Source organism: Spea bombifrons, chromosome 3 (genome assembly GCF_027358695.1).
Source record: "Spea bombifrons isolate aSpeBom1 chromosome 3, aSpeBom1.2.pri, whole genome shotgun sequence".
Classification (NCBI taxonomy): Eukaryota; Metazoa; Chordata; class Amphibia; order Anura; family Pelobatidae; genus Spea; species Spea bombifrons.
Window position 1 is genome coordinate 13,553,770 of NC_071089.1, and position 20,413 is coordinate 13,574,182.

General features: G+C 38.3%; 2 protein-coding genes across 3 annotated transcripts in view; both read right to left on the reverse strand.

Annotated features, from left to right (window-relative positions):
- The window catches only part of CALM2 (calmodulin 2), a 186,015-nt gene extending 171,721 nt beyond the window's left edge, over window positions 1–14,294 (reverse strand). Inside the window, exon 1 of the mRNA XM_053461086.1 lies at window positions 14,286–14,294. Within this exon, the coding sequence (XP_053317061.1) occupies window positions 14,286–14,288 (3 nt within the window). The 5' untranslated portion in view covers window positions 14,289–14,294. The remainder of the gene's footprint in view (window positions 1–14,285) is intronic.
- KCNK12 (potassium two pore domain channel subfamily K member 12) overlaps window positions 1–20,413 on the reverse strand; it is a 44,970-nt gene that overhangs the window by 14,270 nt on the left and 10,287 nt on the right. The window lies entirely within an intron of this gene.

Consider the following 20,413-nt stretch of genomic DNA (forward strand, 5'->3'; position numbering starts at 1 on the left):
GGAGCAGGAACGTGGGCAGAAATAGAGTTTCCTCATGCAACTCACCTTTACCTCTGTATCTACTTTATACATGGATCCCTTGAATTGCCCACTGTGCAAGAGAGACTTTAGACAAAACTCTGGTAAGAGATGCAATAGCCAGGGCACAACTCACAGACAGCTGTTTTTTTTTTCTGTGGGTGACCACCCAGATCCTGCCATAAGGCCAGAGCCCAGCAGTCCCCCTCAAACTTCTGCAACAGATCACACAGCTCCCCCCTTGACATCTAACACAAAAGCCCTGATAAAGCCTGGCTATTTCATCCTTAATGGGACTCATCAGCACGAGGTTGAAATAATGGCTTAACAGTTGAGGCTTGGGGTAGCCAAGAAATACCATTACATAAGTTATGGTGGGTAAAGGTGATGGAAAACCCTTCCACTTAAATTTAAGGGGTAGTAGAAGTATTATTAAACACTCATCTACAGACACCAGACAAGCCGGAGGGCTTGTTTTTCCCTCAGAAATCTCATGGTGCTTCCACAACCACAAGGAATTCTGGGAAGGCGCATGCAAATAAGGTTTACTTGTATAAAATGGCTATCCGCCTTCTAGAACAGGTAGCACCATTACGTCTACAGGGTATGTGAATGGTTTCTTACCTAATGACAAGGGTCATGAAGGAACCCCACTGACAGCCATTAATGTCAAAGGCACCGTAGTCTGTTTACGCTACGAACCTTACAAATGTCCCTTATAGGTATGTTCAATCCAGGATTTATTGGGATTTGTTTGACAATGACTGATTGTTTTCATTTTAAGAATTGTAACATGGGTATTATTTGATAGGACTGCCTGACAGCACTAATCCTATCGTACACTTAACTTGAATAAAATCAGTGTTTTGCTTAACAGTGTGTGAACTCTGCATATTATCTCTTTCTGTTTGCAAGATACAAGCATGCTTTCCTTTTAGACTAACAGAGTATTTGCATTAATCCCTGTCTGTATTTGTTCACAGGTTCAGACTTGTCAATTTGTTGATGTTTATCTCTGGGACTGTACTGGAGTAGGCCCTGAAACACTTCTATCTGAGTGAACAATTGGAGCACAGTGCAACGCGGATAAAAATAACTTGTGTGCTAAATACAAAATCTATGATTGTATTTCTAGACTAATAGAACACACAGTGCTTTACACTAACAATCACTTTCAACCTTATAAAAGCAATATTTTGCTTGAACATTTAGTAGACACATTCAGGACTGGTCACTGTGTATACAGGGGCATCGACCAATGCCCCAAGCCCAGTGCTAATTAATTAAATGGGGCATTTAATCAGATGCCTTATGTAGGGTGACCATATTCCCTACCTGCCATTCAGGGACACTTACTTTCTCCAGTGCATTGCATCAAAGTTATGCTTGAGACTGGCCAATGACTTTTGTCATTACTAAAGTCCACCAAATGACATGTTGTTGAAGGTTACTTTCCGGGAGCTGGTGGCTTATGATTGCACAAAATTAGGTCTCACAAAAAACAAGTCATTAGGCAGAAAAGGTCAAATTTAATTCCACAGACAAGCTCTTTGATATTTGTGTATTGTTTTAAGTTTAGGGTATATAGGAACACTTGCTGGAATAATACTGTGGCTTCAACAACCAGGTGCTGACTCAGTGTGAGGAGATTCAGTGCAGCAGCCACCAGCAAACATGTAAAGCCAGAGGCTGAGCTGCTACCTGCCAACCTGAGGCTGAGCTGCTACCTGCCAACCAGAGGCTGAGCTGCTACCTGCCAACCAGAGGCTGAGCTGCTACCTGCCAACCAGAGGCTGAGCTGCTACCTGACAAAAAGAGGCTGCGCTGCTACCTGCCAACCAGAGGCTGCGCTGCTACCTGCCAACCAGAGGCTGCGCTGCTACCTGCCAACCAGAGGCTGCGCTGCTACCTGCCAACCTGAGGCTGAGCTGCTACCTGCCAACCAGAGGCTGAGCTGCTACCTGCCAACCAGAGACTGCGCTTCTACCTGCCAATCAGAGGCTGAGCTGCTACCTGCCAATCAGAGGCTGAGCTGCTACCTGCCAAAAAGAGGCTGTGCTGCTACCTGCCAATCAGAGGCTGAGCTGCTAAGTGCCATTCAAAAAACCATAGGCAGTGCTACTAGACTAGGAGTTATGAGTGACACTTCCTACACTGTGTCACTCACTCTCCCATTATATCCGCTGATGTAACATCCAATGATGTCACGAATAAATCCACTCACTGTCCAATAAAAAGCTTGTTCATTTGTGTGCACTGCAGTGTGTAGAATTGCACACCGACAGAGCTCATTCCGGGACACTACATTGTCCCGGAATGAAGGTGTCCGAGACATTGCCTCAAAATGCAGAACCGTGCAAGGTGATCCAGGATACATTGTTGTCACCGTAGGCCTATGGATTACTATGCTTTAAAGGCACACCTAGAATGGCTCTTGGCCCATAACATTTGATTGCCACATATAATTCCTCTCTAGAGCTACTTACACAAAAAGTAAACGAGACGTAATAGTATCTGGAAAAATAGTACAATTTTGAAGTCACTGACACAGGCAGATAGCACCCCCGTTTAGTAAGCATATTGATTATTCTCCATCAAGAGCAAATGTAATATTTAGCAATAAAGGCAATGTAAGTAAAATAAAACTCAGGCCCAAGTTACAGTTATTGATTGTCATATGAAATATAATATCTTTTCCTTTTTTTATGTGGTATTGCAATAAGAATTGCTTTATACACTTTAAATTGTGACCTACAAAATACATGGTAAAATAAAAAAGGAGCAGAGAGGTGAACAAGGGATCCGATGGTAGGCAAAAACCTAAATGTTACCTAAACTTATTTGAATGAAACGCTCAGTATCTGCTGGTGAAAGTCTTCATTGCAGGCTATTTTATTTCAGGAAATACTTTATTCTTTAGCGGCTGAGAGCTGCAGACATATAAACCGAAGCAATGTAATAGGTATCGGTACAATTTACAGCCTCAATAAAGAAAGACAGCTGCCTCGGATGTTAGTACAGGTCGGGGGGCATCATTTTAACAAGAAACCTGGAGGAGATTATTACCTTTTCTGGAGTAGCGTTTATAACCAGCTAGACTACTACAACATAACAAATTAAGGTGATAAAGGGGAACTGCAGCCTTCTATATAAAATATAATTATTTCTTTTAATAAGCTATTGATCAGCTCCGCTATATCAGCTATATGACAACGAAATATTCAGAATTTATTAGTTTGATCCCTTCCTATAAAACAGTAGTGTAGTGCAAACCCTTGTTTACATGAAATTTAGTGAATGGATTAAAGCAGACTCCATGCGGGACACGGCAGTAGGCAGAATCCAGAATATTTAATGAATTCATGTTGTGTATAACATAAAATATGCCATGTCTAATTTATTACCTGCCCACCGCCATCATGTAAATCCTGCACGCTGCTGAGCGGTACGTGTCGCGTGCTGACAGGTGCAAATGGAATTTTTAGGTGTCATATTTTCGATGCCATTCCCTGAGACCACATGTATAATATTCTTAGTTTCGGCTCAATGGTACGCAGACGCTTGACTAATTGCTCTATAAATGTCACAGGCTTTTTTTAAGCATTGGGATTAGCACCAGTGATTGTGTGCAGTTATCCCGGCTACATACATATTTTGCTCCTGTGATAACAATTGGAGATTCTAAACTCATTCCCCACACAAAAGCGAAAAGTGAATGACTCATCTGTACTTGTGACGACACAACCTTTAGCGGCACCATTATTGTTTCTTGGTCTACGTGTAGGCACTCACTCAAGAAACCACACAACCGAAAGTAATGAATTCTGCTGGGAACCAACAACAATAATTCTCCTGCCAGAAAGACAATACATGCTGGTGTTGCTATAGTTTTTCTTTTGTCTAAGGATGCGCTTACACTAATCTGGCCACTCGCTGATCAGTAATGGGAAGCGATAGCATTGGAATCACAACAACCCCCACTTATGTTGCTCAAATAACTCTAGATATATATTTATATATATATATATTATCTCACAAAAGTGAGCACACCCCTCACATTTTTGTAAATATTTTATCTTTATGCTACAATGTAAAGTAGTGAGTGTACAGCCTATATAACAGTGTAAATGTTCTGTCCCCTCAAAGTAACTCAACACACAGCCGTTAATGTCTCAACCATGGCAACAAAAGTGAGTACAAAGTGAGTGCAAATGTCCAAATTGGGCCCAAAGTGTCAACATTTTGTGTGGCCACCATTATTTTCCAGCACTGCCTTAACCCTCTTGGGCATGGAGTTCACCAGAGCTTCACAGGTTGCCACTGGAGTCCTCTTCCACTCCTCCATAACAACATCACGGAGCTGGTGGATGTCTGGGTTCAAATCCCAGGAGATGATAACACTTCTCTGTCATAACATTCCACTATGCTCGATAACCGGGAATAAATGAGGTTAAGAAGGCGAAAAATTATCCCTAAGCACAACACAAAACTAAAGAGCATAAAAAATGACCACAAATAACATTCAAATTCAAGTAGTGGCGAGCTAAGCTAACCATATAGTGTGACGGAATCCCCAATATTTATGCCTGAAATAGGTATTTTTTTAATGTTGTTTGCAGCCTTTGGTGTTCAAGAGCTGGACAAGTTACAGGGAAAGGCGGGCAACATTCAGTCCAGGGGACAACTCCTGCCAAAAGCAGAGAATGTTCCATCTGTACGATCCATACATTTACAAAAAAAGGGAACACAAAGAAAACACATAAAACGTGCAGAAAACATGATCCAGTCATCGTTGAAGTGCCGTTAAAGTCCTCTAGACATCCTGGTGGCTATATGAAGAACTGCTACAAGAAAAAGCTTTAGATACTGGCCACAAATCTTTTCACAGGCAAGTACGTTTCACTAAAAATCCCTTTTCTGCTTAATGGTTCTGGAATCTAGTTACTATTTTAATATACTTCACACTACTCAAGATAAAAATATATTTCAATTACAAAAAAGAACACATCCTAACATCCTAGTCCTCACCATAAGCTCATCCATGATGATCCTCTACCAAAAGATCACAACCCACTTCATATGATCCCAGCTTTACGGCAAGACATTCCTGGAGCAGATGTTGTATGTTACTACAGGAAAAACAACAATTATGTTACTTTACATGGCTTTTTTAAGTTATATCTGACAAAGAGACAAAATAACATGAATAGGCTTCAATAGGTTTTAAATTTCAGTGCTTACCACGCAAATCATCCTGCTACGTCTATGACAAGAAAATTAGTATTATTGAACATCGAAAGTGCCATAGATCAAAATGATACATAATTTAATCCAAAAAGTTTCTAAAAACACTCAAAGATGGTAAATATCTATTACCAACCTGTAATTAGTACTTTCAAGGAAAAGCCATGTAACTTTTTGAACATTTTAATTCCTTATCTAATTATAGATGTCCCACAGCCTTCCCATTCTCTGTAGAGTGAGTCTGTGTCCAACATTCTACCTTCTCACTGATGGCATGGATGGCAGATTTCATAAGTACCAACACATGCCCTCAGTATCTATGTATGTGCACACAGCATTACGCATAGTAAACCCGGCAATTCCAAGAGATTGCCGTAGTGATCAGAAGAATAAAAGAAATGTTACAAAGTGGAAAGCCTGTTGTCTACCGGAAAGAAGGGCATCAGTGATCTTAGGGGGCAAAAAACAGAGGTTGGGAACTGAGCTAATGGAAATACAAAGATGCCATTTTCACCTGTTTCTAAGAGTAACCTGGTCAACATGATGGTAAGGCTTTGAGTGATACTCACCACTGGCTGCACCTCATTTATCCATGTAACAATTTATTTTTTCTTTATTTAATTATGTATGTTTGTTGAATATAATGAATAGTTCACTGTACTCAAAGCCCCTTCAGGTAAACAGAGAAACATCTACAATTGTTATATTTGTAGCAATGCCCTAAAACCTGTAAAAGGCTATACTTCCAGACTTGTGTCTCCATAAATGACTGGGAGACCTCCCAGCTAATTCCAACATGGGCTGGACAATTGTTTCTAGTTTGTGATCTGTACTGATACAGCTGGTTCTAAGAGTTGATGGTACAGCTGACATTCGAATGGGCTGCACACACTAGGTGTAAATTACTACAAAACCATGGCAGTAATATGGAGTTGGCCCTCTCCTTTGCAACTATAACAGACTCCACTCTTCTGGGAAGACTTCCAACTAAAGTTTAGGGCATGTCTATGGGAATTTGTGGACAGACCTCTGTGCAGGCCACTCAATTTCCTCTGCATCAAACACATCAAACCATCTCTTTACGTATCTTGGTTTGTAGGCACAGTCATGCTGGTCAACACGATAGGTCAAACTGGTGCCACAAACGTGGAGGCATAATTCACTGGAAATAAGGGGCCTAGCCCAAATCCCAAAAATCAGCCCCACGCCATAGGTGGTGTTGCTCTGGCATGCACCAAAGTCATTCATCAGACCTTCAGATAATGAAGCATGATTCATTACTCCCTGCAACACGCTTCCCCTGCTGAACAAGTTGTCCAGGTGCAGGGGAGGGTTGGCAACATTCAGTCCAGGGGACAATTCCAGCCAGAGTCTAGTGGCGGTGTGCTTTACACCACTCTAGCCGACTCTTGGTATTGTGCATACTAATGCCAGCTCGTGCCATGGAAACCCATTTCACAATGTTTGCGACACATGTTACTTCCAGAGGCAGAGTGATGCTACAAAGGACAAGAGAGTTTTTTTTACATGCTACATTCCCTAGGCTCGTTCTGCGAATGTGTGTGGCCTACTGCTTCATGGCTGAGCTGTTGAAGCCTGAACTCAATAATCAGGAGATGTCTCCACATACTTGTGATCATTTAGTGTATCTATATAAACCATTTTTTTTTTAGATGTGAGTAATTTATAGGCATGGATCTTTTGCACATAAAATATTCTAAGATGCTTTGGCTTCTTATGATACAGAATGAGGTCAGATGAAGAGAGGAGCAGAATGTTTTCTAATTATTACTAGTTAGGAAATGAAAACTGACAGCTTTTTATGAAGTAAATTCAAAAGAAGGATAAGGTAATTAAATTGCAACCAGGCAACCTCTGGACCCTAGGGATAAAGTCATTGAAAACACTTTTTTATTATGATGTTTGTCTTGTAAGTGGTCCTCGGAGACAGTGACTTAGCTACACAACCTTAAATTTCCAGTTTCTTTGAATGATTTCCTTTTTTCCTAAAGTGAAATGCAATGACAAAACTGCATTTCAGCTTTATATAGAACACTAATAAGGCTAGAAGCCCAGAGGCTATAGCTGAAAAAAATAATGTTAGAATAACAACTATCTCAAATATGTGATACGTTATTTTTTCCCTCTCTCAGTACACATCTCTTATTCCCCGTGCTCCACAAAAACTTGGACTTATTTCACATGCCTTAATTATTCCGCTGGCAGAATTTACAGAGGTCGATAAGATTATACGTGCTTTACTTGTTGTTGCATTAGCTGCTGTTTCATTAAGTCATATATTAATATAAATAGGATGCCTAGCCTCTTAGGGAATCGCACGCGTACGATTTAAACAATACCAGAACCAAACACTTATTTAATGCAATGTTACTGTATTCATTTTCTAATATGAGAATAACTGTAGCTTCCAGAATTCGTCAACAACAACATGTTTAATATTCTTGGTTTTTTGGAATAATACACTATTTAAACTTTAATAAATAACCTTTAAAAACAGATATGCTGCCAGTAGAAAATGTTATTACATTTTCAGGGATGAATAGAGTTTTCTCCGCCAAGTGGAACTGTCTCTCTCTCTACATATCCTTGTTCTGGCTTATATTTGATGAGATCTTATGCTAATGGCGCGTTGGCCTGGTTAATGCATGTCTACGTGGTCAGTGGATGCCTCTCGCCGCTCCCTTACGAGGCACTAGAGAGATCAAACAACATCATTGAAAGTACATTGAGTTTTCTCAAAAGTCCAACGCAACAAAAAAACAATTGTCTACAAAGGAAATCCTAATTACTGTTCAAGCTTATTGCTTTTACAAGCTCTACATTTATTTTGGAAGGGGGGTTGCTAAAAGGAGACGTGATGAGAAGGTAGATCTCTCACAAGCAGTGACAGCACTTCAGCAGGACACAGGATTGTTATTTGAGAATGCATTCCCACATGTATCGCAGGTCTAGGATCTCCAATGATTAGCAATTTACGTCTGGACAAAAAGGATCACCTTCTACTTTCTCCCATTTACAATCAACTGTAAATGCATAGCTACAGTAAGATTGTAAGTTTCATACAAACACTGAAAACAAGCTTCTTCATACACTTAGAATTGTAAGATACCGAATAGATTATATTTAAATTCATTAAACTCACCTCCTCTCCCGCTAATGTGCAGCTACCCCCCCCCCACACACACACACTACGCACCAATAGCCCTGCCACCCACATGGGTAGTCCTGCACAAAGCACCAGATGAGTGATATTTCTGGGTAACCCACCCTGGAAAGTTTCCGAGTATGATTATAAACTTGAAAGAGCAGAGTCATCTTCTCTTTCTGCGGCAGAATGTCTTATGTGTGTGTTCATTCTCCCGTTTTATAATTATGTTACTGAATCTGCTGGCCCTAGAGAAGGCTACGACAAGCAGCATTTATAATCTGGGAAAGTGATCTGCTTCATGACGTAGCATATTGAACTTTAGTATATTCAACACATCTCATCTGTATAGTGTATCAACTAGTTTAGATGTTGCAGCTAACCTCAGCTGGGCTCCGGCATAAACTGAAGTTCAAGCCACATGTCCAAAGTTCAAAAATAAGATTCAGATGAACTCTTAATTCCAAACAGAAAGTGTAAAGCCAGGCAGTTCAATTTTTAATTGGCCCCCCACACACTTACTAATAAACTTATTTACTCGCTTTCATCTTTCATCATCGCTATATGTCACATGTGGTGCTTCTGTGGCGTGTGATGTCACTTGCTGTTCGCGCACAAATCAACTCACTCCTTTATCGTTAAAGCGAACATATGTCGACTCGGTGGATTACAAATGCCATCTTTGGAGTACAGTAAATATTTTGTTGGCCTTTTTAAATGTTATATTTTCTGCTGCACAGAGATGTCACTATAATTTGAAGGCATTCTAATTTACTCAGTATCAAAGCCTACCATTAACTTTAATTATATAGTGTTATGTCATTCTATCTGGAATATGTCGCTTTCAATTGACAGAACTATAGTGGGCAAGAGTTAGGTTAATTATCCTCTCTCTCTCTGTGTAACCTTTATACCAATCAAGACCGTATTTCCATAAACTCATAGCCTCTCATACTGACTAAAAATGGAGCTCTTGAAGGGGTTTGGGGGAATACTACTTGTTTCTGGGACTTTCAATTCGGAATGGAAATATTCATTGAATAACACATCACTGGGAATTTCCCAGGATCTTGCCCAGAGAGCTTTACCTTCTATACTTTCTTCTCCATATGCGAGCGGCAAGGAGGGAAAACCAAGCGTAACCAAGTTGAGCTTCTCCTGCAAGAATGGATGAGGTGATCCTATATAATCCATAGATAAATAATTTAGATTATATTCAGGAAATATTCAGATATTATCTATGTATTATGCAAGACCAGCTTAGCTCTTATTAAAAGTTCTAAAAATCTCAATTCAGTTACAATTCAGTTGCTACTACACAACAGGTTAATTTTATATTCTGCTTTGGAATACACTTAAATCTTTGAATGATGTTTTGCAGTACAAAGTCAGTATAGCTGCCAATGTATTAAAACTCTGGACTAAATTGTTGCTTCAACCACATTACATGACTACATGGCTACATCTTGACCTAACCAGTCCATGATTCACAAAAGCGTGATGGTGGGGCACCTCTTCCTTTAGCCTGTTTTTAGTAGTATGTAGTAGTAGTAGTGGTGTCTGTGTCTTCACAGAGTAAGTAAATTAGAAAGTAATCTCAGCCCATACAATGGAGCTATTTGGAGGAGAGCATCTATTAATTCCCAGTGAAGCCCGAAAACAGCCTTGGGCTGGTGAAAATTAATCATCTGGGGCCACCGACTGAAACTTCTAAACATTCCATAGCAATTCTACTTATAGCCACCATGATGTCTAGAGAAAGAAGGACTTCAGGTGGCATTTCAGTGACTGGACCTTTTTCGATACTTTCTATTTATTTTCTATACATTCTCTTTCTCTAAAAATGTTTTGGTCTGGACTGGATCGTGAACACAAAGTGTTTGTTCTGGCAGATGTGTTTTGGGCTGCTTTATTAATGGGCCTCACAGCCTGACTTGGTCCCTGGGATGAATGCTGCCAGACTTAACTTGGATAAAGGATCACATTCATGCTAGCTGGGCAGCCTTCCAAGGATTTTTGTTATTATAGTCCTAGAAAAGAAAACTGTAGGCAGAAAACACATCTGGGAAATGTAGGTAGAGGCCGATGTATTTATCATGTTACATTGTTTTTGCTCATTTCATGTTTAGTCTTTGGTTTTTAGAAATATGACATGGAAGAAGACATATAGAATTGATAACATGTTTTTCAATATAAGGACTGAAAAACAAGCCTTTATCATTTTTATGTTACTATGTCTAATCCCTAATCTGTTGATTAGCATTTAAAAATATGTATAATGGCGAGAGTTGGAAAATGTATATAGCATATAAACACGTTCCTTAGGAAACTAAGAGCTTAACATGCTTTAATTATGATTCATTGCAACAATCAGTAGTGCAGAAAATACTGGTTTAAAATAATGAAAAGTGCAGTTTTTTGTAGCTTTACTGCTCTACTAAAATGAAGTTAGCTGAATATTATATACAATACATATGTTCAACCCTTACGAAAAAATTACTGCAGTTTTTCTGAAGTAATACTGCAGTTTTTTGGACATGAAAAAACTGCAATACTGCACTTTTACTGCAGTATTACTGCACATTTACTGCAGTTTTACTGCATTTGTACTTCACTGTACTGCAGTTTTACTGCAGTTATTTTTGTACGGAAGTACAAATGCAATAAAGCTGTGGTACATTGAAGTACAACTGTAGGTTTGCAATATAAAAAAAAAAGTGCAGTAAATGTGCAGTAATACTGCAGTAAAAGTGCAGTATTGCAGTTTTTTCATGTCCAAAAAACTGCAGTATTACTTCAGAAAAACTGCAGTAATTTTTCGTAAGGGAAGGGCTGTGACGACTAGAATAGACATTTATGATATGTATGATATATATATATATATCAGATAAAATGACCAAGTTATGAATCCACTGCTCAGACACCAATCAAGATAAAGAAAATCAAGATAAAAATAAGCGGCCCAATGTTTTTGCAACATCTTAATCATACTTTTGAGAAGCAGGGGTATAACTACAGGGCCCTGGCACCAAAATTGTTCTGGGGGCACCAAACTTCACAGCTGGACTGTGCCATCATTGTCCCCAAACAACTTCTCTGTGCCTTTTTTGCTCCTTGCCCCCCTTTCCAACATACACTCTGGCACAGATACATAAATACACTTACACTCATACTCACTAACACACATGTACACATTCATTCACACACTCCATCTCACCCACAAACACCTACACATACATGCTCACACACAAAGACCTACACATTCATGCTCACACACAAGCACATACCCATACATGCTCACACACACAATTATACATCCATGCTCACATACATACATACATACATACATATATAGACACATACATATATGCAAACACATATACACACATCCCACGCCACTGGCTTAAAGGTTCATTTCTACATTATTTCTACTTTTAGATTAAAATACCATACTATTAGGAAGCAGACATCTCAATGACTGATAGGGCAATTACATTTAAATAAAACATTGGCAAATGAAATGGAGAATAACATTTTTATATTTAAAATGCACCAATTTTTATTTCATGTTTAAATTTTAATACATTATATCTTAAATACATCATTTACAAAGCGACTGGAGAATTGTATCTTTCCAGCTGCAGAATATTATTTGATGTATTATTGATGGCTTTTTGCAGTTCAAATCTGATACAACATAATATTTGTAAAATATCTATGCTGCCTTAATGTTCTCAACACATCATATGGCAGTTTTTGAGATGTTTCTAAAACAGTTTGCCTATCCGTTTTGGTATTCAGTATTATTTGGGCACTTTGGGAATTCATCTGTACCGCACCACCACACTCCTGCTTCTGTATTTTAGAGATGCGTGGTGTCAGATGGAAGTAAACTATGGAGACTGTGTTAATGGGCCAGCTAGGGTGATCAATGGTCCCCTATTTAATTAGCCAATCAAGCAATGGCACTACAGGGAGTTTTGACATGCAGTGGAAGCAGAATATTTTAGGAATGTTGTTCAATAACCATTCTGCAATTATCAATTCAAGGTAGCTCTGGGTGTTCCATGCACCAAAATAAAAAAAGGTCTTAAAGGGACACTCCAATCATCATAGCAGAATGATCCCTTTATATTTTCAGTCTCACCCTTGCAAATGCATGGAGGGTTCATACAGGATACCTTCGTATGCATTCAGCCCTTCCTCCTGCTACTTGGTCTGCAGGAGATGTGTTCAGCTGATATACTCACTGCCAGTCCGCTCCAGCAGCTCAGTGCTATGTGGGATGGAAGACTAATGAGACTCCCGGCATGGGAGATTAATGAGACTCCCGGTATGGGAGATTAATGAGACTCCCAGTGCACATGTGCAGAAAATTATTTCAACAGAAGTGTTTTCCTGCCACTGATTGGATTCTTCAAGTGTTGGGCAATGGAGCTCCTCCTTGGGCCAAGTTCTACTGCAGCTCTGAAGCTGCAAGGTCCCCTAATGATTACTTTATTTAAGGTTTAGTGAATACATATTAAAGTAATTACACAAATGAACCCATATAAAAGTCAACCTAGGACACTTAATGCAGACTATAAAACTTTTATTGTTGGTATTTAGAAAGTAAATTATATCTTCATTCCGGTTCATAATTAACATATGGTTTAGATTCCTCTGACTGGTAAATACTAAGACAGTCTGTACTCTGAGCTATAGTACGGGAAGAGCAGTCCTTATCCTTACATCAGGTAAGGTTTAGGATGATGTAAGGTGAAACAATGCAAGCCAAGTCCCAATTTTGCAGTTGGGCAGATGAGGTTACTTTCTGAAAAAATATCTGATTATTTTCTTGGAAAAAATCACGATTAATATAAAGTGTAGTAATTGTTCTGTAAAGCATGTGTAGTAGACTGTAAGGCACATGATGGGCATGTGAAAGCAGGATTTCACAGGGGACGGGAAGAATGAGCAAAAAATCCAGCCAGCCATCTTAGAGTATGTGTCTTGGCAGCACATCCGTTATGGTGCTTATGTGTATACAGGATGAAGGTTATCAGACCCCTGCATGCTCAGATCACCAATAATCTTTGGCTTTCTCCAGCCTCCAAAAGAAACTGGAATGCCAGAGGAATTACCTGCTGCATTTAAGGTCCTAAATCAGCAACACTGCAGACTGTAGTTAGGTAGGTTACCCAGAAACAGACATGATAGAGCTGGATATTTTATGGAATATATACAAATGATGTGCAGTAATAACGGAATGGGAATATGAGCTGCCATCAAAACAAAGAAAGATAATTTGACAGTTAAGAACCATTTGTACACCCCATTCCATCTAGATTGTAAGCATTTAAGCAGGACTATCTTTACCTAATGTGTCAATTTTAGTTTTGTCATACCCTTTGAATATATGTATTGTAAGAACCACTGCATAAGTTGTTGACGCTATATAAATAAAAGATAATTTATCTTTTATCTATCTACTGTCTGTTTTTTTCTGCTGTAAAGGCTCAAACCTGAAGCACAGTCCTTGGTCTTGTCATCGATTCAGGATAGCCATATGCCTATTTCATGTATGTTTCAATTGCTTTGCTGTATTAACTTCTACCACTTTTGCTGGGAGGCTTTTCTATTTACCCACAGTCTTATATTTGAGGCTGTCTTATAATCAGGCCTCAAATAGAGGTCTGACTATAAGACTAAGATCCAGATCCCCCGCAGCGCTGCAGGGAACCTGGATCCTCCTCTCTGGTAACCTCCGCTGCTGCCGGCACTTCCTCTGGGGCTTCTATCACCGAGCGCCAGCGTGGTGTGACGTGACCATGGAGGCAGAGTGGCATATAACCCCCCATTATAGGGGGTTAAAAGGCATTTCTAAGTGGGGCAGAGTAGCAAGCTGTGGGGCAGATGTGTATAACTGGGGGGCAGGTTGGCAAATAAAAGGAAATAAAAACCAAAAAAAATTCTCAATCATAGTTTTCATTAAATATGAAAAATTGTTTACATGTGAATTAATATTTTCTAGTAAAACATTTTCCTATAGGGTAGTCTTTCTTTTTTTCCTAAATTAATATTCAAATTTTGGGGGGTCATCTTATAATCAGGGTCATCTTATAATTGAGCAATTATGGTATTTCAATCATCCGTTTTAATGCTAATATATGAATAATATGAAGAAGGTAAGATGAGGTGAGCCATAACTCGAGCCATGATGTAACTCGAACTCAGGTCTAAAATGGCTTGATGAAAGAGTAAATAGCTGTGAGTGGAGTTAATGTAATCTAGCGATGGTGTATAGGGTGTTATTATTTATTCTTTATAGCTTAGAACGAGGCAGGTTTCTTTTTTCATTCTTTCTTTAATAGGACGTTTGGGTATCTAGGTTTTACCATCTGTTTTATTTCCTCATATAAAGCAAATCACACAGGCCTTTTATGTGACATGCTGGATGCGTAATGCTTGTTTTCAGCTTCCCTTTCTATCCTCTGTTTGTTACACACAAAAGCAATTCATGCATGCGAAGCGGCAGGTGAGGTAGCATGCGCTGAGATAATCACTGGTTCCATAATCCTCATTTTCACCAGCCTGTACTTATTTGCATTATCAGCCGCGTTTATTTGCGATCATTTTCGAGAAGTATTAATACCGGTGTAAGTATTATGTGCAGATCGCTATGGTATTAACAGTGTTCACCGCTGTGATAACACATATTATACAAAAGTGTGCCTACTACCCAGGGCCGGTCTGAGTCCCGGGCAAATCAGGCAGCTGTCCGCTGGGCCCGGACCAGGGGGAGCCAACAGTGACCCCAATGTGTAGGAGCCTGTCTGGTACGTGACAGGGGTGCGACATAATCGTTGGCAAATAAACAAAATGGCCACTGAATTAGATCACAAGCTAATTTTTGGAAATAAAAAATCACCTCTTTAGAAATTAATTTTTTAATCCTAGAGGTTATGTTGCATCTGTAGTATAACCACTGGGACAAAAACATTACTGCAAGAGAACATTTTTTTGTCTCAAATCTCTATTTTGTCCTAAATTATCTTTTGTAAAAAAAATTAAAAAAAGATAAATGATTTTTTTTCCCTTAACACCGTAACCAGAAAAGTGAATTGAAACAACAATGTTAAAAAATATAATAATAATAATAATTTTATTTTAATTATAATAATATAATTTTTGCCCCTCTAGAACAGAACTTAATAATTATCGTTTTGCTTCTGTTTAAATGTTTTTTTCTTATCTGGCCATTTAGTTGATAACCGGAGGTATTTCGAACATAATAAAATGGGGAGGGAATTAGTGCCGGCTTCCTTGTGTCCTACTTTCAGTGCAAGAATATTCCTGACAACCTTTTGTGTAGGTGTAATCGTCCTTATTGAGCAAATTCCTGCAAGAAAATCAATTCCACGTCCCTTGATCATTATTATCTGTTTGTAATACCCAGAGAAGCATGTGACTGCCTCGAGGGTTTCACAGTAAATGGATAAAAAGGGATTCCAAGTGATGACTGTATTTCTAGCGGATATGGAATAATGGATGGAGTGTGCCATAAAACCTGCTCAAAATAAAAGAACTAAAAGCTGCAAATATATAAAATAAAATATTCACATGATACAGAGACAACTTGTAAGCATTCACATTGTAGTATAAATGGAAAAATGAATGCATAAAATCAGAAAAGAGCTGAATTATATTGTAATTGAAGTACGTATTCCTAAAAAAATTCTAAGTGATCAGAGACAGACATTGGGCACAAACAGCGCAAATGTCTGATTACTAAAGTTTCTTTTAAAGCTATTATAGATGAACTGGGATTTGTGAGGTTACATTGAACATTGTATATTGTACTTGCTTTAATTTTTGATGATCTTCTCATATATGTTTGATATTTTATTTAAGTTTACTTTTGTTTTGTATTTTCATAAAAATTTTCATAAAAATTATTTGAAAAGGGATTTGTAAGGGGCATAAGCGTAAATGACATGAAGTAAAAGTGAGATACAATCTTCTGGGAAGGCTTTCAACAAGATTTTGGAGTGAACCGGAACGGAGATTGCGAGCCAGGCCTTCTCGTCCAACATCAGTGCCTGACCTCACAAAAACACTCCAAAGTCTTGTGGAAAGCCTTCGCAGGAGAGTGGAAGCTGTTATAGCTGCAAAGGGGGACCAACTCCATATTAATGTCTATGTATTTAGAATGCAATTTCATCAAAGTGCCTGTTGGTGTAATGGTCATTTGTCCCAATACTTTTGTCCATATAGTGTATGATGAAAGAAGAAGGACAAATATTTATATAGTGGTGACAGAGTCTACAGTGCCATAAAATGAGGTATTACAGAAATTGCATATTTAAACAGAGAGGTCTAAGTCTAGGTAGAGATTGCATTTGGGAGCCCCTTAATTTAAGTTCAGGGCTAGTTGGCTGTATAAATGGAGCTTGCCCTGCATGGTGAGCGGCTAGTCTTACATAAAGGCAAGGCTATCTCCAGACGCTCATGCGTAGAAGAGAAAATGGGCAAATGCTATCCACCTGCTTGTAAAAGAAAGAAGTGACCCAGAGACCCAGGAAAGCAACACTTCACCGGGAGACTACAGGAACAACCTAGAGAGTTCTACGAACACTATGATCCACTAATCTAAATAAACAAACCTGTAAGTCTGTGGCAGACTCACCTGCTTATACAGCAATCCTGGTAGCGCTCCAAAGAGGCCTAGTATCGATGGAGTGGAACTTTGGTGAGTACACATTTGTGTATTGGAGTGTGTCCTTTGTGTTTAACAAGCAGGCCACCACTCCTATCAGCTGGAAAATGATGCCAATGCAGGTACATTTGCACTTGGATGATTTAATTCAATTTGAATTTGTTTATGAATATTTTGAGGTGGGCATTGAATGTTTAATAGATGTTTTGCATATGAAAAGATAAAATGTGGGATTAAGCTATCAGTTGGGTATGAACACTGATACATACAAAAACAACACCATTATAAAGAGGAAATAAATCCTTTAAAAAAAGCAAAAAAAAAAACCCAACTTATTTAGCAGACCAACATTATATAGATACAAAGGAAGCAGCCACCACATTTCCTGCTGCGATGCTAATCTAAGAAGAGGAATTGGTTATGAATTGTTAAGAATATATTGAAGACAACTACCGTAATTTGAACAAGCTGTAATGGTGTTGGTAATATGAAATTAATCAAAATTGAGTTTTTCTATTATTATTATTGCATTACGTCTCCCAGGCAGGTTTCTCTTAGAAATACTCCAGATAATATAAAGTAAAGTACTCAATAGAGATTAATAAAAAAAAAAACTAACAATAAAGAAACATAAACAAATGCATAAATAACATGTTTTTGCCCATTTAACAAATTATATTTTACCAAACTTCAAAGTGAAATCTTAACCTTTTTTTATTCTTATGTTAGCAATCAATTTCTATTTCTGCATGACTTTTCTTCACAACAATTGTTAACGGACGTTAAACTTTCACCACTGCAAACAAAACTTGTATCCTGATGACCATGTTGTAGGTTATCAGCCTTGAGAGCTGTGGCTGTCACCAATAATTTAACTTTGCAATGTTGTAAATGAATGTATCACAGACTTTATGTAAAAGTCGATATCCCAGCTTGCAATTTGTAGACTGACGGCAACAAGAGTGTTCTGTTTATCGTGTTAATAAAGAATAGATGAAGTTATCTGTATTACATTTTCACTTTGACAAGCACAGGCAGAAGACTAACCGGTCTCATGCAACAATTGCAAAAGTAGCTCTCTGAGACATTTTTTTTCATGCTGCCAAAAGTAATAGTTTCTTTACACATAGCACAGTTTGAAAAGATTTGTGATGTTTTGGCTACAAAATGCATGCAGAACTTAGTTGACTCGACTGACCAGACTGGACTGAAGTTGCATGCCAAACCTAGCAAAACAACTCACTAGGTATTCACTAAAATATGAATAGTTTGTGAGAGCATTGAAGTGGCTATGACTCAAAATGTTGTGAGTTTTATGTGAGGGCATGAACCCTACAAAAGTAATCCATTGGTTCCTGATGATAACGCATTGCATCCTCCAAGGGACCCATAGACTTGAATGGTGTCCGTAGACCTCAGTGGTGCCTGTTCAAGTCAATGGAGAGTGCAATGTATCTTTCACACACTGGGGACCACAGGTATTGGGACACATGGCACTAGGCAACCAGTGGCCATTTTTTATTTACTACAATCTTGCATAGATGGATCGCTTTTACATTTTTTCGCAACAGATATTTTTTTCTGTTGTGTTGGTGTTTTCTTGGGTTTTTTTGCATGGTCTCTTTCTTTGGACAGAAAATGCGGATTGATGACTTGATCATCACTGGACAGGCCCTGGAAAGATTAGTGTTCATCGTTTTCCCCACAGGTTTGAACGCTTTGAATGTCAAGAGGATGGACAGAGATTTTTAATGTCCTCCCCCTTGGCATTAGTAGGGTGCTTGGATGGACCTCATCCTCCCCTTTGTGGTGGACTTAAAGGTGGGGGTAGATAAGTTTTGTAAATTTATTTATACTTCTTTTTTTTTTTTTTACTTTTATCCATTAATATATGGTTCAGTGGACCCACATTTATTTTTTTTAATTAATATTCATTTGTTTTTTTTAATTATGTTTGATACGGGCTCGCAAGACACCTCACAACCCTCTTTCGCCTCACATTTGTAACATGCGTTAAGAAATCTGCAAATTGCTTATTTTTTCAGCTCGCATACTCTTGATTCTTCAGCAGTCAGGTATTTGCCATTTGAGTTATTTTTTGTACCAGCAAATATGAGTTCACTTTAGTGAATTTGGACTTGGGTCCAACCTGTGCAAATTAGCTGTGTGTAAACATTGGTGCCAATGCCTGCATGGATAAGAACAAAATTGGAACAATAAGTAAGGGAGTTAAAGGGTTACAGAAATGAAAGGTCATTGAAAATGCTACATAAAACAAGTAAAAATTGTGGGGAGAAAAAGACACAAGGACGGGGTTTAAAAATATATGTTGAGACAGGAAGGAAAATAGCGATGGAGAAAAAAATGTAAAACATGAATAAATTAGGGGAAGTATTAAATAAAGTATTTATTATGTTAATTACAAAAATACATACCATAAAAAAACATTTAAAAATTCATTATATAACTTAAGGCTCCCGCATTAAAGTATTATTTGTAGAAATAATTACTGTCTTAGGTAGCCTTATATACATTTATTATAAAGTAAGTTTATAGTGTGGAGGGCCGTAATAGACAGAAGAAAAAAATGATAGATAATCGATTTTAGGTACTATCAGGGAATTCCTGTAACGATTCATTCCAGATATTATAAAAAATATGTTGAATGTGCAGAATTTGGGCAATTTATCTCATCCTCACTGTCATTAGGAAAGAGATTACTGAAATCTGAATGGAATAAAGCTTTTACTGGTTGAAAGGCCATTGTACAACTTGTCCAATCAGATATTCCCTCAAATGCTTTTTTTCCCAGATTGATTTTTTCCCCCCACAGAATATGTGCATTAGATTTTTACACCTCCAGCACAGAGGGGAAGCTGGCAGATCAAATTTGGGGGGGGGAGGGGGTATAATGACATCTATGCAAAATGGTATAGTGGAGTTCTTGTATGGTCACAGACAATGTGCTATTTTATTAATTTGTGACCAACTATAATCCCATTCTTTCAATGGATAAAGATTTTCTATATTTTCATGTCTATCATATTAGAAAGTAATTTCATGTCTATGTAGATTGTAAGCTCTTTGAGCAGGGCCCTCCTCACCTGCTGTCTCTGTAAGTCAAACTGTTATGTTATATACTACTTGTTATGTCCTGCCTACCCATTGTACTTCGCTACGGAATTTGATGGCGCTATATAAAACAATAACTAATAATATTACACTCTCGTACTTCTAAAGGGGTGAACTTTATACATTTATTGTTTGTTTTAATTCTCAGTTAAAAG